General features: G+C 37.7%; 1 protein-coding gene across 1 annotated transcript; it reads left to right on the forward strand.

Annotated features, from left to right (window-relative positions):
- Window positions 1-450: 450 nt before the first annotated feature.
- LOC123665349 (serine/threonine-protein kinase 4) lies at window positions 451-25618 on the forward strand. Its single transcript, XM_045599969.1, has 13 exons — window positions 451-578; window positions 10686-10788; window positions 13018-13176; window positions 14232-14459; window positions 15187-15395; window positions 16221-16330; window positions 17038-17157; window positions 17629-17820; window positions 18392-18588; window positions 18900-19072; window positions 19153-19207; window positions 20224-20402; window positions 25439-25618. Exons 1-12 carry the CDS (start codon window positions 451-453, stop codon window positions 20380-20382), a joined length of 1833 nt encoding a protein of 610 aa, XP_045455925.1. The 3' UTR covers window positions 20383-20402; window positions 25439-25618.
- The last annotated feature ends 802 nt before the right edge of the window (window positions 25619-26420 follow it).

Consider the following 26420-nt stretch of genomic DNA (forward strand, 5'->3'; position numbering starts at 1 on the left):
CGCAGAGGACGTCCGCTCGGCGCGCCCGCTTGGACCGGTTGGACTTGGAAGGATAACGCTGTTTATTTTGAGACTTAACTTTTGTTCATCGGTTTTAAATATTTGCAGCGGACGTGAGTTACGTCACAAAACGAAATATTATGTTTTTATAATAAATATCTCGCGTAAATCAACGACTTCGAAATTGGACCGTGAATTCGGATGATCAAATATAAACTTTATCGAAAGTACGGTATTGACATTGTGCGGGATATCGTGAAGTGTTTACTCAGTAAACGGGTTTGGAGCTGTGTTTGTGTGCGTTTACAGCGTCCTGATTAGGCTGTCGTGGTCGAGTATTGTGATTAAGGTTTTTGCGGCCGCGTTCTGATAGTGATTCATTTTAGACTTTCAGTGATCGTTTAGGGCTAAGATTGTTCGGGATGTGTGATGCATTAGTGAAGATGCCTCATGGATGAGGAGGGTAGACTCGTGTTTTGGAAGGGTGGCATGTGGGAGGGGGGTGCCCCGACCATCAGTTGTAATACCTGCAAAAAGCGTCGCTCTGAGAGAATGGACGTCAACGAACGCCCTCAGGGGTAAGCACAGCAATTATCCTTTTTATCTAAACTGAATGAAGCACAAATTCAGTAATAGACTTTTTTTTAAAGATGTAGGATATCGTATTTTTCTTTGAGTTAAAATTTTTTGATAAATAGATACTGTCTCCGTCTTTACCCATGTCTCTTTGTAAACCTAATGTATTACTTATAATTTTTTTTTGGTCCAATCAACTTCAAATCCACATACTTCAAGAGCCATACTCACATGGAACCTTCGGATTACTAAATGATAATCAAAATGTTCTTAAAATCTTCTAAGGACTTTAGGAAATTGATAAATTTTTTAAGTACTATAACTAAACATAGAATTCTAATGAAGGCTTTGTTTAATATTATTTTCATATATCAGACATACTTTATGCAAAATAAATTCTAAACACGCCGGTCTCCTTTGCACTGTAATTACAATATGAGTTATCGCTTTTACTTTGTAAAGCCAGACTAACCGGATGAAAACAAAAAGTTACAGGATATGTGCGTGTGTGTGTGTGTGTGTAAAATTATAATGCGCCCGTTTCTGCAAGTGTAAAACTGTTTATTGTTATATTATCGCGTAATTTCATTGTTTAGAAGCGTGTTCATTATAATTTAGTATGTTTTTGTACTGTTGTTGTGATTCATAATCTAGAGCTAAAACGTGGCTAGATCGTTAAGGTATATATGAACTGATCATTGATAATAATCAGTTTACTAAATCAGATAATCAGGTGGAAACAGCTTTAGGAAAATACTTTGCCAACATTGCATTTTTTAAAACGTCTTTTAAAAAAAGAAGCAGGTTCTCAATTCGAATGTTTTTTTTACATATATGTTTTTACATATAATTATATTACCTCAGAACTTAACCTGCTGTGTGGTTACGGCAGAGAAGGATTAAGCCACCCCCTCTCTTCCCGTGGGTGTCGTAAGAGGCGACTAAGAGGTAACACAGTTCCACTGCCACCTTGGAACTTATAAAGCCGAAAGATGGTGGGATAACCATGCAACTGCTGGCTTTGAAATATACAGGCCGAAGCCGGGCAGCAGCGTCTTCGGTGCGACAAAGCTAGCCCTGCGATCGCCAACCCGCCTGCCCAGCGTGGTGACTATGGGCAACACACATGAGCTTACGCCATTTTTGGCGCGAACTTGTGGAGGCCTATGTCTAGCAGTGGACTGCGATAGGCTGAAGTGATGGCCTCAGAACTTTGACTTAGTAGACCGATTTCCGACCGAACATCGAGACCGGTAAACAAGCGTATAGCTCACTTGATGGTAAGAGATTGTCGTAGCTTAAACGCGTGTAACACCAGTAGCATCGCAAGTGCGTTGTCGACCCTAACCCCAATCGCCCTAAGAGCTTCGGTCATCTTACCTCAGGGACACTACACTGCTCTACAGCAGTATTATTTAGCTGTAACCTTTTGTAAGGTCGAAGTACTGCTCCAAGATTTTGAGCAGAATATTTCCTTCTTGTCCTACCTCATTAAATTATACACATATAAGTCGTGGAGTATGCCAAGTGTTAATACGAGTAGCTTTCGAAACGACATCCGATCGAGATCAATGGATTCAATATTGAATCAAGATAGAATTATTATTGTATACACAATGGAACAAAAGAATTGCTGTTATGTTATTGTCTCGTTATAACATTAAATAATGAGAAGACACGGTTGAGACGGTAAATATACGGCGTTGTTTTTGTTTTAACTGAGATAGGGCACAGCGGGAAAACTGCTCAAAATATGGAGCAGCCCCCACTGGGGTAGTACCCTCAACCTTACAAAAGATCACAGCTAAACAATACTGTTTTTGTCATATTTAAGGTACCTATTTATTACTAGCCTTATAGCGCATTTTGCAATGAACCTGCTTTCTGCACCGGGAGTTATGACCGTGAGTTCGATTCTCGCGTATATTTATCGAAAAAAAGTATGTAACTATATCAGGTACCGGCTACCTATTGTGTGAGTATTTTATATTTATATTTGGTATGGAAGCAAAGCAAATATACTATACAATTATTTGCTAAAAACGTATGGATTTTTAATCAATAAAAACATTAAGTACAATGACATTATCAATATTATCGGTGTCCGATTCCGATCGTCAATGAATCATTGATGTGTTTGATTGCATGTTATGTTTGAACAGCTGGTACTACAATTAATTAATTGATTGTTTAATTATTTAAAACTCCTGCGCGTATTGTTTTTAGTCACTCATTTCCTTTACGTACATAAGTGTCAATGTACTCGTACATAAGTTGTGTAAATATAACTAGCTGTACCATGCGCGCGTTGCTACGCTGAATTTTTTTTTTTTTGTCGTACTAACTCAGAAACTTTTGTGGGCTCATGCACAATGCTTTGCTGAAGATCATGACATGATCAAATGCATTAGTTTACGATTTTATAAAGGACATGCAGACAAACATTCATTTTTATATAATTATATAGAATACGATTCAGCGTGAAACTTTCCACTGCTGGGAATAGGTCTCTTATAGGTCTATATAGGTATCTTAAAATTTAGGACTTTTTCGTCAAAAGTTGACGGCATTTTTAACCGACTTCCAAAAAAGGAGTTTTTTTTATGTATGTTACATCAGAACTTTTGACCGGGTAGACCGATTTCGACAAATATTGTTTTAATCGAAAGGTGGTGTGTGTCAATTGGTCCCATTTAAATTTATTTGAGATCTAACAACTACTTTTCGAGTTATATCTAATAATGCGTTTTTACTTGACGCTTTTTTCGTCGACCTACGTTGTATTATACCGCATAACTTTCTACTGGATGTACCGATTTTGATAATTCTTTTTTTGTTGGACAGGGGATATCCCTAGTTTGGTACCGTGATAAGGAAACCAGGATCTGATGATGGGATCCCAGAGAAATCGAGGGAAATTCTCGAAAATCCGCAATAACTGGGTGTACATATACTGGGTGTACCGATTTTGATAATTTTTAATTTAATCGAAAGCTGATGTTTATCATGTGGTCACATATAAATTCTATTGAGATCTGGTAACTACTTTTTGAGTAATCTTTGATAACGTGTAGTTGCTAGACTATTATTTCGTCGATCTACGTTGTATTACTTGTCGATGTAATTGAAGTCGGTTTTTTTTTTCGTTTGCGAGCAAACACAATTATTCGTCGACCCAATGTATCAAATTGCTGACAATGTAGTCTGCGTTATTTAAAGTTTTAAGCTATTTTAGTATTTTAAAGCCGCTCTGTTTATTTACGTTATAAATAAACGAAAACAAATGCCATTCCTCTCGCGAGCGCAGATGTCCGCGCAACAAACACGTGTTGTAGCGACAAAGCTTTTTTTTAACTACCAATCAGGCGCTTTAACAAAGCTTTGTAAATTATAGAGTATATTAGCAAGTTTATGCTGCAGCGCTGCAGCGATATCTCTATCATTAAATGCTGCAAGCGTCAGGGATTCCTTGATCGAACTCTTTTTGTCTTTTCAAGATGTTCGAGTGTTAATTTCGTGAAATAATTGATATTCTACGCTTTAAGCGCTTCACTAGAACTGTCTTCATACCATGTATACTTCATACAATTGGCTGCCTTTTGGTTAAGGCTTTGCAAATATTAAATGGATAGTGATCTATTCGTAAATAGGGTATCTGAAACTAATTAATTTATTATTATGAAGGTACTGTAGTACTTATATGACACCTTGCGTAACTATCGACTGCATTTTATAACGTATGGACCAAAGATTCAAATACTCTGCCTCAGTTCAAATCCAAGATGATATTCTATGTTGAAATATTAGACCGAAATGTTGATCTTTATTTAAAAAGGCTTTTGATGATATGTAGTTTAAGTCGTAATATTTTTTCCATTTCATGAGAAAAATAATTCAATTCAGAAATCGCTAAATCGTCATTACTATCAGGAACTATCGGTATGAATAACAACATTTTTTATATCGTGTAGGCTGTAGAAGGTTATAAGCTACAAAACATAACAATGTCACTTATAATTATAATGCAATAAACATAGCTCAATCTGACATGCAGTGTGTAATGGCTGTAATAAAAAGAAATGTTTAGAATTATTGTGTCGTGTTCTAATCTATAATATATATAAAAGCGAAAGGTCACTCACTCATCACGAAATCTCCGAAACTATAACCCCTACAGACTTGAAATTTGGCAGGTAAGCTCCTTATAAGACGTAAGCATCCGCTAAGAACGGATTTTACGAAACTCGACCCCTAAGGGGGTAAAACGGGGGTTGGAAGTTTGTATGAGTCCTATGTTTTTGAAATAAGAGACTTGAAATTTAAAATATAAGCTCTATAAATGGTGAAAAGGTGTTCAAATAATGTATCTTGAGAAATCAACTCCTTTTTGGGGTTAAAACGGGGGATGGTAGGTTGACTCACTCATCACGAAATCTCTGAAACTATAACACCTAAAAACTTGAAATTTAGCAGGTAGGCTCCTTATAGGGCGTAAACTACCGTTAAGAATAGAATTCACGAAACTCGACCCCTAAAGGGGTAAAACGGGGGTTGGAAGTTTGTATGAAAGTCCTATGTTTTTGAAGTAAGAGACTTGAAATTTAAAATGTATGCTCTGTAGATGATGAAAAGGTGTCCAAATAAAGTATCTTTAGAAATCAACTCCCTTTTGGGGTTTAAACGGGGGATGGTAGGTTGACTCACTCATCACGAAATCTCCGTACTATAACACTTAAAAACTTGAAATTTGGCAAATAGGCTCTTTATAGGTCGCAAACATCCACTAAGAACGAATTTTACGAAATTCAACCCCTAAAGGGATAAAACGGGGGTTGGAAGTTTGTATGAAAGTCCTATGTTTTTGAAGTAAGAGAGTTGAAATTTAAAATGTATGCTCTATAGATGGTGAGGAAGTGTCCAAATAATACATCGTGATCTATGTATACAAAAGAGAAAGGTCACTGACTCACTCATCACGAGAACTCAAAAACCGCTGGATTGTCCATCCATCTAAGATGGACAAAGATGAAATTTGGCAGGGAGGTAGTCTATAGTTAGTAGACGTCCGCTAAGAACGGATTTTGCGATATGCCACCGCGAAAGGGGTTTAATTAGGGTTGATAGTTTGTGTAAAACATATACAGCAGCTATAAGTTCGCCTGATAGGTTATTTATACTGCAGCCTGAAAATAAAACTAAAAATGTGGTGTATAGAGAGATTATATAAAAATAACTATTAAATTATACTAAATTGTGTCTTTGAAAAAGTTACTCAGTGTAATAAGCATTTTAAGTGACTGAAATAAAAAAAATGCGTTAAACATATATCTTCATAACCACGTGGATGTAGTCGCGGGCAACAGTTAGTGTATTATAAAACAATGTCCCCCAAAAAGTGTATGTGATCGATTTCCTCAAAATCTACTGAACGGATTATCATGCGGTTCAAGAGGAAGGTTACGGAACGGCTAAGACGATTTTGATGAGAGTTTCACTGGAAGTTTGCCGGGAAAACTTTGTGACACACTGATTTCAACGCGGGCGAAGCCGCGGGCACAGCTAGTATAATATAATAGTAAAATTGGATACCAATAAACGTTTCAAAATTGTTTAAGTTTTATAAAATATCTCGTTCAAATCACCGCTTTATGTTACATAGAAGACATGTCTAGAAAATTCAAACGTTTCAGCTTATTCCGCTTCGGTGGCGTCTGCCAGCGGAAGTCAGGTCCTTTTCTGGAATACGAATTCTTTATTTGTTCGTTGAAATAATGTAAACTATATTTATCGATAGTAAATCTTTAAATAACAAATTGGTAATTAATTATTTAATTGGTTATTACATTTTTGATCAGAAGATCTGCTTGATATTATCTGTACTGACCTTCACAATTATTGCTCCGTACTTTTAAAATACATGGTCTTGAAAAGCCTATAATCTTAATAAATAATCAAGAATTCTAACCAAAAAAAAAAAAAAAAAACTCAAAATTTGGAGCAGAACGACTGATGAAGCTCACTTTCATTTTTATATTACCTGTGCTTCAGCTTGTAATATCCCACTACTGAAATAGAGTGCTACTATGAGTAACGATCGCTATTAGGTGTACATGATAATAACCGGGACTGACGGGTTAACGTGCTCACCGAGGCACGGTGGGGAGAGCCACAAGGACTGCACAAACACCCAGACCACGACAAACAGCTGTATGGCCTATACAAATATTTGTCATGTGCGTCGAACCTGCAACCGCCAGCGCAACAGCCACAAATCAGTTACCGTTGCGCCAACGCGTTTTTACTTTACATGTAACGAAGCAAATTTTAAATATAAGCAGATAATTGTACCAAACATGTGCAACTCAATCCCATACAAGACGCGATCTTCGATAAACACTCTTAGGCTAATTATAGATTAGTGTCCCAATTTAATGTTAGCTCCAAAAGCAGCCTGTTTATGAGGTCATCGACAGATATAATTTGACTTCACCTACACTTAAACCGCTAATAAAAATCTTTTAGAAACTATTAACTGCCTAATAAAAGTCCAAAACTGATGAACTTTCAAAGCTTTCAAAGCTCACGGCTATATCCGCAGATCTGGAATCATAATTTTGGATACAAGTTCTTTTTTTTTCATCAATATTCCTAAAAAAATAGTGTTTGCTTGCAAACAAAAAAAAATCGGCTTCAACTATATCGACAATTAATACAATGTAAGCAGACGAAAAAATAATCAAGTAAATGCGCGTTATCAAAGATTACTCAAAAAGTAGTCATCAGGTCTCGATCAATATTAAATGAGACTACAAAATAATCATCAACTTTTGATTAAAACAAGAATCATCAAAATCGGTTCAACCAGTGAAAAGTTATGCGGTATAATATATATATATATAGGTAACGTAGGTCGACGAAAAAGTAGTCAAGTAAATACGCATTATTAGATATAACTTGAAAGTACTTGTTAAGATCTTAAAAGTCTCAATACTGTCGTATTGAGACTCCTTTTTCGGAAGTCGATTAAATAATTGTTTTGTAGGTATACTTGTTTACTTAAATGAAAACAAACAAAACTCTTAAGACTCTATTTTGTAATTTCCTCGTAAACAACCTAACACATAATTTTGTCGTTTGTAATAAAAATGTAATATTCGTTGGGGTGAACACGATTTCAGGGGTTAACTCGCATGATAAGCGTTCGTTGACCTTGAGTTTCGTAACCATTGCTTTCTATCTGTCGCCTTGATGCAACACACTGCCTGTTCTCACACGTGTGATGTAACAGGGCGTTGAACCTGACGAAATTATATTTGTTTAATTGATTTCTTGATTTAACCTGTAAGATCCCACTGCTGGGCATGGGCCTCTTTCTCCATGTAGGATTACGAAATTATATACTATTGATTATTATTTTTTGAAGTAAAATTTTCTTTACGTACGCTTGAATTGGGGAGTAAGCTGGTGAATGCGTGACGACGGCGTTACGCAAAGTGTGATCGGGTGAGGCGAACGGAAGTTGATAGGTGGAGTTAGATGGAGCTATTAACTTAGTCGTGTGGTCTAAAGCGCACGCGTTTTTTTTTTAATTTTTTGTTGCACATAATATCATTAATACAGAAATAAATTTTTAAATAAAAAAATATAAAAATCATTTATATATTTTGAAAAGATTGAAAAGATTTTTTTTAATGAGAACTCATTGATATAACATCATTTTAATTCAAAACTATTTTTCTTAGCACATAGTTATCTAAGGTAAATTATAACGACTACATTTTCTCAAGTTTTCGCTTTTCATCGAGATAAGCAAAAATTTAATTATGCCAGTTTGAATAGATAACTTATTTAGCTTAATACTAGTCAATATATATTTAAATCCTGTTTTTTTTCTAAATTTGATGTTAGCCCCAATTATTTTTTTAAACTAATGAAATATGTACTTCTTATCTATTATATAAAAATGAATGTTTGTCTGTATGTCTTTTATAGAATCGTATGCACTAGATCATGTCATGACCTTCAGCAAAGTGTATGAGAACCACTAAGGGGTCTAAGTTGGTACGAGAAAAAAAAACAGGCCGTAACAACGCTTGCAGGGTACAGCTAGTTTACACTAAATGAAAGATCAAACATAATTTATGTTACTCCACACTGCTCTATCGATTTCTCTCCACCCACTTTTTAACAGACTTACAAAAATGACGATGCTCTCAATTCGAGGGAGTTTTTTATGAGTTTTTTTGACTGATTTTGATGATTGTTTTAATCGAAAGCTACTGCCTGTCATGTTGTACCATTTAAATGAAATCTAGAACTGATGAGCAGTTGTTGAGTTATTTTGTTTCCTTGATCGAGGTGTGATTAGTTTTGAGTAATCTTTCATAGCGCTTATTTTTTAACGCTAAATTTATTTGACTATTTAATTGTCTACCTACGTCGTGTTACTTGTCGATGTAATTCAAGTCGCTTTATTTTCGTTTGCGAGCAAACACAATTATATCGTGCAAAAGTTGAGAAACGCGATTTTGATAATATTGCAATTAGGTATAGGTAATAAAGGTGTACTGTGTGGCTACGGTACTAAATAATACAGCCGCCCCCTCTCTTCCCGTGGGTGTCGTAAGAGGCGACTTAGGGATAACACAGTTCCTGTGTTCCACAGACCGAAGACGGCACAGCGTCTTCGGTGCGAGAAAGCCAGCCCTGCGTCACCAACCCGCCTGCCCAGGGGCAAAACACACGAGTTCGCGCCATTTTTGGCGTGAACTTGTGGAGGCCTATGTCCAGAATTGGACTGCGATAGGCTGAAATGATGAAAGGTGTTAATAAGTTAACTCTTAACATTCCTTGGCATTCGACGAATCTCTTGACATTGCACAACAATTGGAATGTTTATAACTCTTGTTTAACTTCCTTCATCTCTCTATCAAAGGTTTTCTACAAACAATATCAGATGAGCTCACGATTGACGATCCAATGACTCGTTGAACCAAACTGACCCAATTCGTATATACCTATGTATAAATTATACGGGTGCACTGCTTCGTATGGTCGAGTGTTTGAGAGTATTATTTTGAAAGTTAATTAGTGGTCTATATATAATCATTTTGACCCTTTTTAATGTGTTTTGTTGATGTTATTTGTGATTTTTTGAATGGGTTAGAACCGATAGGATAGATAGAGTATTTTTTATTATTATTTTGGTTTAAATTTTCTTCTTGAAGGAATACTTTACGCACGCTTGTCTTGGGGTAGTAAACTGGTGAAGCGTGGAGCGTTACGAAAAGTGTGATAGGGAGAGGCGAACGGAAGTTGAGAGGGAGATATAAGTTAGATGGAGTTAAAGAAGTTTTACTTCAGTCGTGTGGTTTAAAGCACACTCGTTTTTTGTAACTTCAATACCAATTTGCTCAGTAGTCAGTCAAATAAAATGTGTGTTTCATATTTTCCCTAACCACATATTTCGATATTCAATGTCGATTTCTCACCTTGTTGAAAATGTTACTTTTACCCAATAATAGACAACGCACTTTAATTATTTTGTAAAACTTGGCAGTGTGCCGTTTACGCGGTACAAATCCTTCTAATCAGGATCGGTGTCATTGTACCTTTAACGATATGTTTATGTGTAGCATTTAAATTTAGCTTATCAAGAGAATTTGGTACTATAATGTATTTCGACATGAATGTTGTAATGTTTATTATATATTTTTTTGTTCTCATAAGTTATGTTTTGACAGTTCTTAATATAATAAATGTTAAATTTCTCTAAATAATAGAATTATAAATACGTAAAGATTTTTAAAAACTTAGTTAGCTCTGATTTATTCTCTACTATATACCCCTTATGGAATTAGTAGCTATAATAAGTATATAATTAATATATATATATATATATATATATATATATATATATATATATATATATATAAATAAATAAACTGCAATGCACCGTCTACCGTCTCTTTCCATATTTTTTATCTAAGGTTGCCTGGAAACTGTCTTAAAATGACTGTTAGATAAATCTTTTCAATGTTGCAATGAATTATATTGTATTGTGTTGTATGAAACACTTTGTTTAATATATATTTGTTTCTTTGTTACAGTGAGCTTAAAAAACTCTCGGAAGAGAGTCTGACAAGACAGCCCGAGGAGGTTTTTGATATAATTTGCAAGTTAGGGGAGGGATCATATGGCAGCGTGTACAAGGTTCGCAATTTTAACGCATTATATTACATATTTTTAACCGACTTCCAAAAAAGGAGGAGGTTCTCAATTCGACTGTATTTTTTTTTTTTTTTTTATGTATGTTACATCAGAACTTTTGACCGGGTGGACCGATTTCGACAAATTTTGTTTTAATCGAAAGGTGGTGTGTGCCAATTGGTCCCATTTAAATTTATTTGAGATCTAACAACTACTTTTCGAGTTATATCTAATAATGCGTTTTTACTTGACGCTTTTTTCGTCGACCTACGTTGTATTATACCGCATAACTTTCTACTGGATGTACCGATTTTGATAATTCTTTTTTTGTTGGAAAGGGGATATCCCTAGTTTAGTACCGTGATAAGGAAACCAGGATCTGATGATGGGATCCCAGAGAAATCGAGGAAAACTCTCGAAAATCCGTAATAACTTTTTACTGGGTGTACCGATTTTGATGACTTTTAATTTAATCGAAAGCTGATGTTTATCATATGGTCACATATAAATTTTATCGAGATCTGATAACTACTTTTTGAGTAATCTTTGATAACGCGTAGTTGCTTGACTATTTTTTTGTCGATCTACGTTGTATTACTTGTCGATGTAATTGAAGTCGGTTTTTTTTTCGTTTGCGAGCAAACACAATTATATTTTAAAATAAACGGTTAGCTACTAGGATTTACATCTGTGTACAAAATACACAAGCACAAACGTCCAGACCACGACAAACATTTATATGGCCAATACAAATGTTTGTCATGTGCGGGCATCGAATCCGCGACCGCTAGCGCAATAGCTTTGACCGCTGCGCCAATGCGTCGTTATTTACTTTAATTAAATGAGGGATTTGTGTAATATTCATACTCAAAGCAATTCTAAATGCTTACATGATACGAAAAACGTTACTTCTGGACCAACTTCTTTCTTAAATACATTCAGAAAGGAGGTTCATTCAAAAATGAATGTGACCTCATGATAATAAAATTGTTCTGCAGGAGTTTAGGCTCGGAGAGCTCAAATAGAATTCAGAAATACTACAGGATAATTCTACGGGAAACCTTTAAAGAAATTTAATTCGTAATAAGTAGTATAATATTTACGTTTCTTAGTTAGTGAATGATGGACAAACCTTAGGTATATACATAAGAAATATAACAAGTTACACTAATTTAATTAGTCTTAAGTAATTTACTATGGTCAAATTTTCAGTATTTTAGAGGTTTTAAAGATTTACCACTACTCTCCTTTTCTGTTTTTTTTTATTTTTTTTTTATTTTTTTTTATTTATTTATTTTTATTGGAAACAAACAATATATAATAATTTTTATAAAATAGCACATATTTGGAAAATCATCACCAGAACAGTTTCCAATGACTAAATTTTATTATTTTTATTTCTTTTACGATTCGTCATAGCTTAATGTTTCATAATTATCCGGAAACACTTTCATATAATGTTTTATCCTACTTTAGATGGCAAATTTATTAAAATCATTTTAGTCAAAAATAAAAAAATAATACCCACTAACTTTTTAATAATTTTTTTTTTGTTAATGTAATGTGCTAAACATTTATTTAAATATAACGGTCTGTTAAAATATTAAAATGAGTAATTGAACAGTGATCATATTTTATACACAAAATGTTTTTAAGAAATTCAACTAACAACTTCAAAAATGTCAGGAGCATTTAATTTTAAATTAATTGGCTTTTTAATTAAGTGCCTAAACTGTAAAACGGATTTACATACTAAAAATCGAATCACTAACAGTCTGCGAAATTTAAACCGTTATAACACTTATTTTAATTTTGTTTTGCAGACTTTGTAACGGTCTGTTGTATTCGATTTAATTTTAAGGATCTTTATCACCTAATTTTGCTGTCTGGAAATTGTTTGTAGATTTGTAGTTTATACTTTATGTGCAATGTTCTTTTTCTTCGGTACTTTTCTCCATTTTGAATACAATGACAGTAAATAATAATAATGTTGTGATAAATTTTAACAACTTTTTTAATAATAGTTGAATCATATAATGAAAAATCTAATGATAAGTATTAATTATGAAATTAGGGTTGATGAATGTATGGTATATCTATGTAGTCTCATAAAAATCGCTTCTACAACGATATACGAGGATACAAGAAGATCATTAAGCTTAAATTCTGAGAATTCCAACATAACTGTAAAATTTCAGTAGTAGAGTGAACTCTGTAAATTTAAAATTTCAGGCGTTACACAAGGAGAGCGGGCAAGTGCTCGCGATCAAGCAGGTGCCTGTGGACACCGACCTGCAGGAGATCATCAAGGAGATCTCCATCATGCAGCAGTGCGATAGTCCCTATGTCGTCAAGTACTACGGCAGCTACTTCAAGAACACCGACTTGTGGGTGAGGAAACTATTTGCTAGTTTTATTTGGATTCTGCTGTCTGCATTAGCGGTATCAATTTGGGCCACGTAAGTTCAGAATCCACAAGATTTTACGCTTCAGCCTGTAATATCCTACTACTGGGCATAGGCCTCTTTACCCATGTAGGAGAAGGATCAGAGCTCAATCCACCACGCTGCTTCAATGCGGATTGGCGGATATATTCCGATCCCTACTATGAGTAAAGATCGCTATCAGGTGTAGTCATAGTGGGTTTCCTCACCGTGCCTCGGTGAGCACGTTAAGCCGTGCGTCGGTCCCGGTTGTTATCATGTACACCTGATAGCGATCGTTACTCATAGTAGGGAATATATCCACCAACCCGCATTGGAGCAGCGTGGTGGATTAAGCTCTGATCCTTCTCCTACATGGGGAAAGAGGCCTATGCCCAGTAGTGGGATATTACAGGCTGAAGCGAGTTTCCTGACCTACATGGTCACTACAAACGATGTTGTTAGCAAACAACAACTGAGGTAGGGCACAGCAGGAATTTCCTGCTCAAAATATGGCGCAGCCCGACTGGGGTAGTACCTCGACCTTACAGAAGATCACAGCAAAAATAATACTGTTTTCAAGCAGTATTGTGTTCCTGTTGGTGAGTAAGGTGACCGGAGCTCCTGGGGGATTGGGGATCGGGTCGGTAACGCGCTTGCGATGCTTCTGGTTTCGCAGACGTCTATAAGCTACGGTAATCGCTTACCATCAGGTGAGCCGTACGCTTGTTTGTCGACCTAGTGACATAAAAAAAAAACAATCTGTAATGGTTGTCATTATGCCCTTATTGTTAGCGGACGTCGGATGTAATCATGTCAACTGTGATAAGGAATTATCAGATTCTATAAACATAAGGATTAGAAAAATCTGGAATCTATCCTCTGTTTGATTGGGTAAGGATATGAAAACTAATCACGCCATTTGTTTGCGGATTGGAGAATTCTGCTTTTTTTTCTGCCATATATATATGAATATGAAGAAGTTTTACTTCAAAACTAAATTATCTTGACAAACTCTTGCAGATTGTGATGGAATACTGCGGGGCTGGTTCCGTGTCAGACATAATGAGGCTTAGGAAGAAAACACTATCCGAAGACGAGATAGCGACGATACTGTGCGATACACTCAAGGGCCTGGAGTACCTGCACAGGAGGCGGAAGATACACCGGGACATCAAGGCGGGAAACATTTTGCTCAATACCGAAGGTCACGCAAAGCTGGCGGATTTTGGTGTGGCCGGACAGTTGACAGTGAGTTTGTCTTATTACTGAAATGTAATTTATTGATTGTCGCTAATGGCGATCGTATGCCAAAAATAAAAGAAGAAGAAGAAGTAATTTATTGATATTGGCTTTTGTCGGTACTTTCGAATTTAGATTTTGTAATTTTATGGTATATTCATTAAAGTTAATTATGTTTTTAAAGATACTCTGAATAAAAGAGTATTTCCTTATAAAAGAAATATATATTTTGTTTGTTTAAAATGTTTATAATTCTGCGTTAGAGCTGTACTTTTTCGGACATGATAGGCTTTTTAGAAAATGTCGACATATCAAGGGTATAATAAAGTAAAAAAAAATCTTTACTTTTAATTGATCTAAGAAATAGACAAAGATACTGAAACTAAATTAGGGTACTGAGTCAGTGTTAAACTTTGGACCTCAGATAAATATCTTCCTAGATCCAGACGGAATCCGAAATGAAAAAGAAATTGATAGCTAAAACTTATTATTCTGTACAGGATTACATAAATGATAAAGATGTGTGCATTTAGTGTGTTATTTTTGTATTCAAACACTTTTGTATTAAAAAAAAAAAACAATAATTACATTTTAATTTATAAGCTGACGATTCGAAGGTGCTTTTGAAGCCTTTGAATAAATCTAGTTAGGTTTAGATTTTTAAGCTGAAATATAAATGTACTTTTAAAAGGCGGTCTTAAAGCTGTACCATTACTAGTCTACCTTCCTGTTCTAGGACACAATGGCAAAACGCAACACAGTGATAGGCACGCCGTTCTGGATGGCGCCTGAAGTGATACAAGAGATAGGTTATGACTGCGTAGCAGATATCTGGTCCCTTGGCATCACGGCCCTGGAGATGGCCGAAGGGAAACCACCCTACGGCGACATACACCCCATGAGAGCCATTTTCATGATACCCACCAAACCACCACCGTCGTTCAGGTGAGGTTTAATTTGTAACTAAAATTGGAATTATTTTTATACCTGTTCCCTTTTAGAAAGTGATCAAGAGATATTTTGCCCAGCGGTTAGTTTGGAATGGTATACTTAATAACTGATCAGTTTTAAAGAATGGTAAATTTTATTTAAGAAGTGTTAGCTGTGCTTACGGCATTAAAGAATAAAGCCACCCCCTCTCTTCCCGTGGCTGTCGTAAGAGGCGACTAAGGGACAACACAGTTCCACTACCACCTTGGAACTTACAAAGCCGACCGTTGGCGGGATAACCATCCAACTGCTGGCTTTTAGATACACAGGCCGAAGACGGGAAGCAACGTCTTCGGTGCGACAAAGCCAGCCCTGCGGTCACCAACCCGCCTGCCCAGCGTGGTGACTATGGGCAACACACATGAGTTCACGCCATTTTTGGCGCGAACTTGTGGTGGCCTATGTCCAGCAGTGGATTGCAATAGGCTGAAATGATGATGATGAAATTTTATTACATGTCGATAGTGGTGACAATATGCCTAGCAAAGTAATCTGCAAACAATTTTGTAAGTTCCCTATGGAAAAAAATCTCATAAAACATGGACAAATGCAGACCAAATTCTCATACAGAGTTAGTATATAAGATCTCTTAGATTCGATTTTTTTTCCATAGAGTTTGAGTTATAGCCATTGAAACAAGTTTGGTTCTTTATAGTCTTCTCAAATGTGATCCTTTTAATTTGTACCGTGTGTGTCTGTTTTTACCATGTCACGTGTCCATCTAAAAAACTGATAATATTTGATTACTTTAGTTCAAGTATTTTGTGTAATAATTTCCAGAGCACCAGACAAGTGGTCGCCCGAGTTCATAGACTTCGTGAGTCAATGTCTGGTGAAGAACCCGGCTGAGAGGGCGACAGCGGAATTCTTGTTAAGACACGAATTTATAGGCAAGACTAATAAACCTTTTTTTACTATAAATAAATTCAAAGGATATTTTATCGGAAAAACTGTAGTTGTATTGAACAGGTCACGCAACCGGAATGCGAAAAGAATAACGGAGGGCGCTGTGCCAGCAACTACACGCTTATCTACAGACCCTAAAGATGGCGTTCGGAAATTAATATTTTCTTTTTATTTTTACTAAATATAGAAATCAAGGACAATATATAAAAAGAGTAACCAATATACCATTATAGTGACAACACATCCGTCATTATATTATATCTGAGAGAAATAACAAAAATTCATTATAGCGCCATCTATCGTGTTCAATTTGATTCTTTGACCATTGTTTTGTTGTGTGATAGTGTTTACTATTAGACGAGTGGTTCGTTGCGTTTGTATTGTTGGATATATATTTTAATGATTAAGTTACTGGATAAGTTTCTTATAGTATATAAATTCTTCTTTACATTTGTTTGTCACCTAACTGCTGTCAAACGGCTGGACCGATTTGGTTGAAATTTCGTGTTTCCATTTCAATGGGTTCATTGATGGTTTGAAAAATTTATTGGATCTGTTAGGATGCGCTTGTGTCTGTACGTCAGCCATTCAATTAGATAGCTGCTATCCTGGGTAGGACAACATCTACTGGGCTCGTTAGTTGTCGTATAAAATGGTAATTTTAAGTTACATTTAACGTTGGTTTGTATAGGTAACGCGAAACAGCCGAGCATCTTAAATACGATGATCGCTGAGGCGCGTGAAATACGCGAATCGCAGGCCTACCGAGCAGCCACACAGACCAACAATGCGAAGACTTTTGGTCCCGTGAGTTTTATAATAATTTACTTCTTCAGTAAAAGCATATTAGATTAGTTAGTTTAAGATCTGTCTTCAAGAATATCAAATAAGTGAGACCATTAGACAATCTATCGGACATGTGTCGTTATCTAATATATAAAATTCTCGTGTCACAGTTTTCGTTGCCTTATTCCTCCGAAACGGCTTGACCGATTTTGATGAAATTTTTTGTGCTTATCCGGTATCTATGAGAATCGGCCAACATCTATTTTTCATCCCCCTAAATGTTAGGGGTAGTCCACCCCTAATTTTTTTTTTATTTTTTAGACAAAATTTTTAATTTCTATTTTTCAACCCTCTACCATCAATCCCTATTTTTAATAGCGTTTAGCGGCAAGACAACGATTGCCGGGTCAGCTAGTAATATAATAAAATAAAATATGTATTTCGCATGTGTACTGGATCGTTTTCGTCAAACACCCGAGTGTATATATTCCCCAAGCCGGCGTGTCCCGTCCCCAGAGCGCGGCGAGTGGTGGTGGTGGCGCTGGTGGGGACGAGGACTACAGCTCGGCCACCATGAAGGCGTGCTCGTCCCGGGAGGCCACGTTGGTGCCGCGCGACGCGTCGCTGGAGCTGGCCGCCGACCTGGGCACCATGGTCATCAACGACCAAGACCTGGCCACCATGAAGCGTGAGTTACACACACTGATTGCATTCAGCCTGTATCATCCCACTGCTGGGCATACGCCTCTTTCTCTGTGTAGGAGGATTGGAGCTTAATCCACTACGCTGCTCCACTGCGGCTTGGCGGATATATTCTGTGATGGTATATGATGACAAATATCCAAACCGGAAAGGAATATTTATACAAATACAAATAGCCATCCCGAGCGCGATTCGAACCCGCTAACCGTCGATGTTTTCAGCACCACTACATCAGAGCGGTTGTTATCATTCAATAATAAGTACATAAAAAAGTACTAAAGTTAATCTTTTCTTCCCCTGATAACTTCCGCAATGGACATTTGGGTGTTTTATCGATTGTAACTGAACACAGATATTAATATCCTCACCATCGCATCAATTATGTGTAACCTACCGTCAGTCTCAGTTTTTATTGAAGTATTTTGAACCTTATGAAATATAATCCGTTTAAATTTTTTATTGATTCTGATTCGTAGCCTTTTTAAAGCCCATTGCCGGTACAAATAATGAATATTTTTTTTGTGATTTATTAACAAATAACTGTCTTATAATTCTAGGTCACGACACAGACCCCATGGATACAAATAGGCCTAAATACAGGCCATTGTTTTTGGAGCACTTTGAAAAGAAAGAAGTAAATCCTCACCTCGGTATGCCCTCAACGAACGGAACTCTGACTGGTCCTCTAAGATTGCCAGAAGGAGAAATGTATGTTGCATATTTTATATCAATAAAAAGGATTTTTATTAATAATTGAGTTAATTATCAAAAAAAACCGACTGCAAAAACTCGTGAATCTAAATATTTTGAGACGAAACCAGTCCTAAAACATAAGTTACCAAAAACTATCAAAATCGTTTGAAATCATCATCATCACTTCAGCATAATACAGTCCACTGCTGGACATAGGCCTCCACAAGTTCGCGCCAAAAATGGAGTGAACTCATGTGTGTTGGCCATAGTCACCACGCTGGGCAGGTGAGTTGGTGACCGCAGGCCTGGCTCTGTCGCACCGAAGACGCATTATGAATATAGCCACCCCCTCTCTTTACGTGGGTGTCGTAGGAGGCGTTTGAAAATATAGCCTACATTGTAAGTTGGATAAAGTTATATTTAAATATCGAACCATCAAGTCGAGCGTGGGTAAAGAAGTCTTACTTCAAGAAGGCCGTAGCTCCACTGTTTAACTTTGCGCTGAAGTGGAAGGAGCCTATCCGCTCGACCGAGGCTAACAGTCCGCTTGTCCGCGGCTAACGAGTCCGCTTGTCCGCGGCTAACGAGTCCGCTTGTCCGCGGCTAACAGTCCGCTTGTCCGCAGTCCGCTCGGCGCGGCGGGCCCGGCGCGCGCCCCGGACGACGGCAACTTCGAATTCGTAAGTCAACTGCACGTCGTCTCGCTGCTCGCTCTGCCCCGTAAGTGCGCTCCCCGCACGCCGCACGCCGCACCCTCCCCCCACCCCTGCCGCGTTGGGACCCCGGTATATTGCAAAACCGATTCGTGTACCTTGCCAATATTTCGGCTCACTTGATGATGAGCGATTACCGTAGGTTATAGACGCCTGCAACACCAGAAGCATCGCAAGCGCGTTGCCGACCCTACGCCTAATCTCTCTCGTAATTATTATTTCACGTGCTTCATTTCAAAATAACCGTTCTAACACAATTGAAGCTTAATAACTAATATTATTATTTTAAAGTGATTTAATAACATTATATATTCACATTTCTAAAACCATATCATTATATATGTATTTGTTTAAACTTGTCTAATTTTAAGTTTTAAGTTTATTTTCCATATTTTATTATTTAATTATGATAAATACTAAAAAAATATTTTCGATACTTACGGGGCAGAGCTCCTTAAGATCATTATAAGTTAGAATTTTAAGTTCTATTAAATAAATGATTCTCTTTAGATATGATTGTATTAAAGTTTTTCTCCGTCATCCGTCAGATATTACTTGTTCCCATTACTTGCCGTAATTTCTAGACATAAGTGTAGCTATCCTGTTCGGTGCTAGTGCCGGTCGGTAGGGAATGTGTCCGAGTGCCCCGAAGCGTAGCAGACACGGCACTAGTACCGGCGGGCGCGGTTTTAGCGTGCCAGTGATGTCTGAGAGTGTGTTTCTGGGATTGTCTGTTTGTGTGTGTGTGATTCTGCCTGTGGGCGTGTATTTCTCTCTATTTCTCTCTCTCTCTTTCTTTCTGTCTCTCTCTATCTTTCTCTCTCACTATCTCTATGTGTGTGTATGAGTTTTAGTGTGCGTGTGTGCATGCTTGTGTGTGCGCGCGTACGTTTGTATGAGTGTATGTGCGTGCGTGCGAGTGTCTGTATGTGTCTGTATGTGCCTCACCGGCGGGCGCGGTGAGCGTGTGTGCGGTGCCGCAGCTGTCGTTCCTGTCGGAGGGCGAGCTGGAGACGGTCATGGCGCGGCTGGACGCGGAGATGGAGGCAGAGATCGAGCGCCTGTACGCGCGCTACGAGAGCAAGCGGCGCCCGATCCTCGACGCCATCACGATCAAGCGGAAGCGTCAGCAAAACTTCTAGCTGCAACGCTCTAGCCGCAGGTGAGTACCCCCACTCCACTAAAAAAATACATTAACTTAGCTCCTTGAAGCTGGCATTGCAAAATGAACGCCACCCCTGGTACCACGGTCACACTTCGAAACCTCATGGTTATGGAGATATCCATGGTTAAAGTTTTGAGGTTAGAAGAAGAATTTCGCAGCTTTCACACATTATTTTCTCATTTCACGCGCGTTTTTTTTCACATTTTACACGCTATTTTCATATTTCACACGTTATTTTCACGTTTTCTAAGTTATTTTCAAAATGAAAACGATCTCGACTCCAAGATCAACAAACGATACAACTTACGTTACTCATGTTCCGTTCCATAGTTTTCACATGTTATTTTCACATTTCGCACTTGATTTTAACATTTCACACGTTAATTTAACGTTTTCACACGGTTTTTTAACAAACGATACAACTAATGTTTAACAACTGAGAAATAGATGTTTTAATAAAAAAATAACAGGCCACTTATCGTTTCGCTCCAAAACAATGTAAGCATAAATTCATTGTTTTTGTTTAAATAACTGTAAAAGCAAAGGTCTAAGACCATACAGCCTTGTTTCATTTTATGTTTTTTACTTAAATATATTTTATTTTTATTTATTTACTGTTATAAACGAAAAATAGTTACGATTGTTGCAGCCGCAGATGCCAAAAAAAAAGCAATTTACTTATAATAATTTATTAATTTAAATTACAATTAAACTTATAACTAAAGTCGCTTTCCGTTGCTTGCCATCTTCATCCGAAATGATGTTGAAATCTTGCACGTGTGCCGTACAGAGAAAATAAGGCTGTGGGCACACCTGGGTTTCTTATATTCAAATATATTGTTTAATTATCTTCGTATAAAGTTAAGTCGGAGGCACACTGATACCGTGGGGTTAGACTAGTGTAACAAAATACTCAATATTTTAGTTCATTTTATATAAATAAATAAATAAATAAAATATAATGAAGTAAAAAACATGACGAATAAAAAAAATTACCATAATCTATCTGACTTCAGAAAGGGGCCGTTTATAGGCATTATGCCGTTACAAAAAAACCCTAACCTATCTAATTTAAAAATTACACCATTTATAGACATAGTTTTGTTACAAAATTAAAAAAAATAACCCTAACCTATCTAATTTAAAAATTACACCGTTTATAGACATAATTTTATGACAGTAAATCAAAATAAAATATATTTAAATAAAAAACATAACATGAAACAAGGCTGTATGGTCTTAGACCTTTTTGCCTTTACAGTTATTTAAACAAAAAATGGATTTATGCTTACATTGCTTTGGAGCGAAACGATAAGTGGCGTGCCATTTTTTTTTAAAGCATCTATATCTCAGTCATTAAACATCAGTTGTATCGTTTGTTAAAAAACCGTGTGAAAACAATAACTTAACGTCTGAAATATTAATATCAAGTGCAAAATGTGAATATAACATCTGAAAGCTACGGAACTAAGCATGGTTACCGCAAGTTGTATCGTTTGTTGATCTTGGAGTCGAGATCGTTTTTACGTACTCCTGTTCGAAAATAACTTATAAAGTTGCGAAATGGCGCATAGATTGCACTGCCCGCAGCACCGGAGCTAAGGTGAAGTCAGACGCGGAGCTCAAAGGTATTATAATAGCTTTAAATTCTTCCTCTAATCTCAAAACTTTAACCATGGATATCTACATAACCATAGGGTTTCGAAGTGTGGCAGTGTTACCTTGTATAGCTTCCCGTACATCCTCCGCCCTCCACACCCAAAAACCCCATAATTCGGTTTTTCCTAGTCTAGAGCTTAGCCGAGAACCGATGATGACATTATTGCAGGCTACTGGAAACTTGGTGTCTGCTTGACTCACACCTATTTTCTTATGAAAATAAGCAGCAGATGATTTTGTTACTTGTTCTTTGAGCTCGTATTATTACATTTCCGCTAAGGCCATCTATGTATTACGTCACACGTTAAGGGGTCGATGAAGTGTGACTTTAAGTGTAAAGGGGTGGGGAGGGGTTCAAAATAGTGTGACATAACATTTCAAAATATATATCTCATCACTCACTTCAGCCTATCGCAGTCCACTATTGGACATAGGTCTCCACAAGTTCGCGCCAAAAAATGGCGTGAACTTATGTGTGTGTTGCCCATAGTCACCACGCTGGGCAGGCGGGTTGGTGACCGCAGGGCTGGCTTTGTCGCACCGAAGACGCTGCTGCCCGTCTTCAGCCTGTCTATTTCAAAGCCAGCAGTTGGATGGTCACCAAATCATAGCCTATGAGGACAGGGGGGAGGATCTGGGCTACTTAAAGCCCAGATCACAACCACTTTCACCCCCTGCATGGCCGACTCTCGAGGAGACTGCTCTCAGTGGCTCGGAGCGACTGCAACAAAAGGCTGAGGCGAAAAAGATAATGGAGGGACGACGCGACCCCGAAGACAATACTCAAAAGGCGAAGCCTCGACTGGTGGCGATAGCAAAGTTCGTCCAGGCTACCATCTCCCCCAAAAGAGGTAAACGACTGTCCCACCTTTCCCCAAAATTGGCGGAAACGAGTAAGCTGCAAATGAAAGCAATAAGCAGATTTACCAAGGACGAAAGTCCGAGGTACTCTCAAGCACCATCAGCCACTCGAACGAGGGCCGACATGGGGCAAGTAACACCACCCAGACTTCGACCAGCATCCACACCACTACAGCATGCGGAAAATGCGCTGATCGAGTTCCTGGCCATAACAAATGCTAACCGCGAGGTAAGCCTGGCCATATGCAAGAAAATCATGCAGACCTACCAGTACAACCATGAAATGTTGCTGGAGGTGGAACTCGAAGAAGCCGAAGCAGCCATTTATAATAACGACACCCGGCAAGTCCTCAAGGGCAACATGTCGGGAAGATATATGGCTGCATACAACATCACGTCAGGCTTCGTGGACGCAGTCGAGGACGAGGGACAGAACGACGAAATTCAGACCTTTCACACACCGAAAGGGGACCCGTTGGTGGTGGTGGCCAAGTGCACGAGAGTGATGCTGGGTGATAGGGTGCTCGGGATGGCTAAAACCATCATGAGTGACCCGGACGCCGAAGGCGCTTTCGGGGCTTGGAGGCTACCGCAACTGAGATGGACAAACGGGGTACCCGGATGCGGCAAGACAACTCACATAGTCAGGAACTTCGATGAGGACGGCGAAGTCGTAGTCACAACCACGATCGAGGCAGCGAAAGATCTTAAAGAGAAGTTGGCGCACCGCTATGGCAATAAGGCCAAAACGAAGGTGCGCACAATGGCGTCCATACTGGCAAATGGTTTTCGTGAGGGCGTTAAGATAAGCCGATTAACGGTAGACGAAGCCCTTATGAACCATTTCGGAGCCATAGTCATGGCTGCCCGGCTATCGGCAGCAGAAGAGGTGGTCTTCATCGGAGACGTAAACCAGCTGCCGTACATCGACAGGGAAAACCTGTTCGAGATGCGGTACAGCAGACCTTACCTGACAGTAGGCATCTCATGCGAGCTGTACTGCACGCATCGAAACCCAAAAGACGTTGCTTTCGCCATCAGTGAGGTGTACGACGGGATCTACAGCTCGAGCCCGATCATCCACTCGTTGCGCATGGAAGGATTCACCGACTCACGAATACCAGCAGAACAGGACCGGACCCTGTACCTGACTTTCACGCAAGAGGAGAAGAAGGCGTTGATAGGTCGGGGATACGGAGCTGGGGAGGGGTCGAGAATTCTGACCATTCATGAGGCGCAGGGACAGACGAGTGAAAACGTCATTGTTATCCAGACGAGGGCGGAGAGGCTTCGAATCCATGATAGTGTCTCGCACGCGGTGGTCGCGGTGACTAGACACACTAACACCTGTGTCTATTACACCGACGACAAGGACGACGCAATTGGCTACTTCGTCAGAAGGGCGGTGGAGGCTAACCGTAGGCAGATTCTCGAGCACAGCCTCAAAATGGCGATCCATAATAGGGATGCGAATGTTATTGAGGATGTGCTCGCGAAACTGGCGGCGGGCGCTGGTTTAGAAAAATGAGAGTGGCCGTCGACAATGCGGTAAATTAACAATGTAAATTATAAAGCATGTAGTGCATTATAAAATTAATGGAGCATGTAAGAAAACAAAAAAAAAAAAAAAAAAACACAAAAAAAAACAAAAAAAAAAAATTGACGTAAGTGATTATTCTAGTAATTGTTATTTAATTTAATTCTAATAATTATTCTAATTATTATTATTATATAATTATATATATATCTCTCACGGTCAGTTCTGGACTCACTACGAAATAGAGAAAATAAGCTTTAGTTCGTAATTCGAATGCAATGTTGAAAATAATACGCCTCAATACTTGAAAATTAAAATTTAAATAAAAAAAGGCATGGGCACTCCAGAGCCTATGGATGTTAAAATTTAAATAAAAAAAAAAAAAAAAAAGCAGTTGGATGGTTATCCCGCTATCGGTCGGCTTTATAAGTTCCAAGGTGGTAGTGGAACTGTGTTGTCCCTTAGTCGCCTCTTACGACACCCAAGGGAAGAGAGGGGGTGGCTTTATTCTTTCATGCCGTAGCCACACAGCTTAATATATACATATTTGTTAGTATTAAAACATATTTGAACTACAGACATATTAAAGATTTTTTTTAACGTCTGCAACACCAGAAACGTTGCAAGCGCGTTGGCGAGCCCATACTCAATTCCCCCCAGGAGCTCTAGTCCGTACTCAACAACAGGACCACACCACTGCTTAAATGTTAAATTAATATTAAAAAAAAAAGTTTAAATCGTTTTTGTTGGCGAATTCACACTCGCTGTACTAGTTTATAAACTTTCATATCTATTTTTGATTGCTGTTGATTTTATTAAAATGTCGAAACTGATGTCTTGATTTAATAATTTTCAAGGTTTGAAATTGCAGAAAATGTGACGTCATACTAGATGGGGGGAAGGAATCGTGACGCTCGTGTGATATATGTAGAAATAATTTAATAGTATTTTATAATGATTTTTTTTTTATTTCTAGGTTCAGCGACTTGGATTCGTATGACGTCTTTACTAGCCGTATCTGCTGTGGCGATAGCCCCAAAGTCTGCCTAAAATTAATAGAACAATCTTCTTATTTATTACATTGCTTATAAATAATTTAGCGCCATTTACCAAATATTCAGTCAGTGGAAAAATAGTTGCTTTAATTGTTTCAGATTCATTTCATTAAACAACTCTATATAGGTTTTACATATATTTTACTGTTATAATAATCACCAACCAAGCTAGTACGGTATATGTACCTATATTAATACCGAAAAGTTGATTGCTTGTCATTATAATCAACTTGTGATATACGTACGATTGATGCATTTCTTTTACCATATATAATGTAATAGTAGTAATGTCCAAAAAAAGCATATTTGACTTTTTTGTTGAAAAAAAGTAGGATTAATAAATATATGCTTTGTAGTCGGCCTAACGTTTGGAAATGTTAGGTATTTCAAACCACATGTGTGTAGGTGCCAAAATAGCTCACAAAACCGCATAAACTTGTTCCTAACCTCATTTGTAACGGCTTAATAGGCATTTAATCGAATATTTTTCGGCCAAATTTTCAATCTTTGCAGTTTATCGCATCCGTGCGAGAGACGCATCTCGTTAGATGTTTTGGAGATTAATACTCCTGTAGATATAGTTTGTAGGTTAAGTTGTTAGATTGGTGTAGATTTTTAATTTGTACGTAAGGTTGCTGAGACATATCCGTGTAGTGTACGGCCTGCCCTGCTTGATGGCGCTGATTTTAAAAATAGTCATTTTGTTTTTCTTAGACAGCACAAATGTCCCGATATATTCTTGTAATAGTTAAACCAATGTTATAATTATGTACACATACTTTTATCTGTGAATATTATATTAAGCGCAGATGTAATGTATATACAAGCGCCGTCTAGCGGTGCGTAGTGTATTTTATTTGTGTGTGACAGAACCCCTTATGAAAAATATACGAATAATGAATG

The sequence above is a fragment of the Melitaea cinxia genome, chromosome 1 (assembly GCF_905220565.1).
Source record: "Melitaea cinxia chromosome 1, ilMelCinx1.1, whole genome shotgun sequence".
Taxonomy (NCBI): domain Eukaryota; kingdom Metazoa; phylum Arthropoda; class Insecta; order Lepidoptera; family Nymphalidae; genus Melitaea; species Melitaea cinxia.

Coding starts and splice junctions, on each gene's coding strand:
- LOC123665349 (XM_045599969.1), top strand. CDS start 451: ATGGATGAGGAGGGTAGACTCGTGTTTTGGAAGGGTGGCATGTGGGAG. Junction 10,789..13,017: donor CATATGGCAGCGTGTACAAG/GTTCGCAATTTT, acceptor TTAAAATTTCAG/GCGTTACACAAGGAGAGCGG. Junction 19,073..19,152: donor TCGACCGAGGCTAACAGTCC/GCTTGTCCGCGG, acceptor GCTTGTCCGCAG/TCCGCTCGGCGCGGCGGGCC.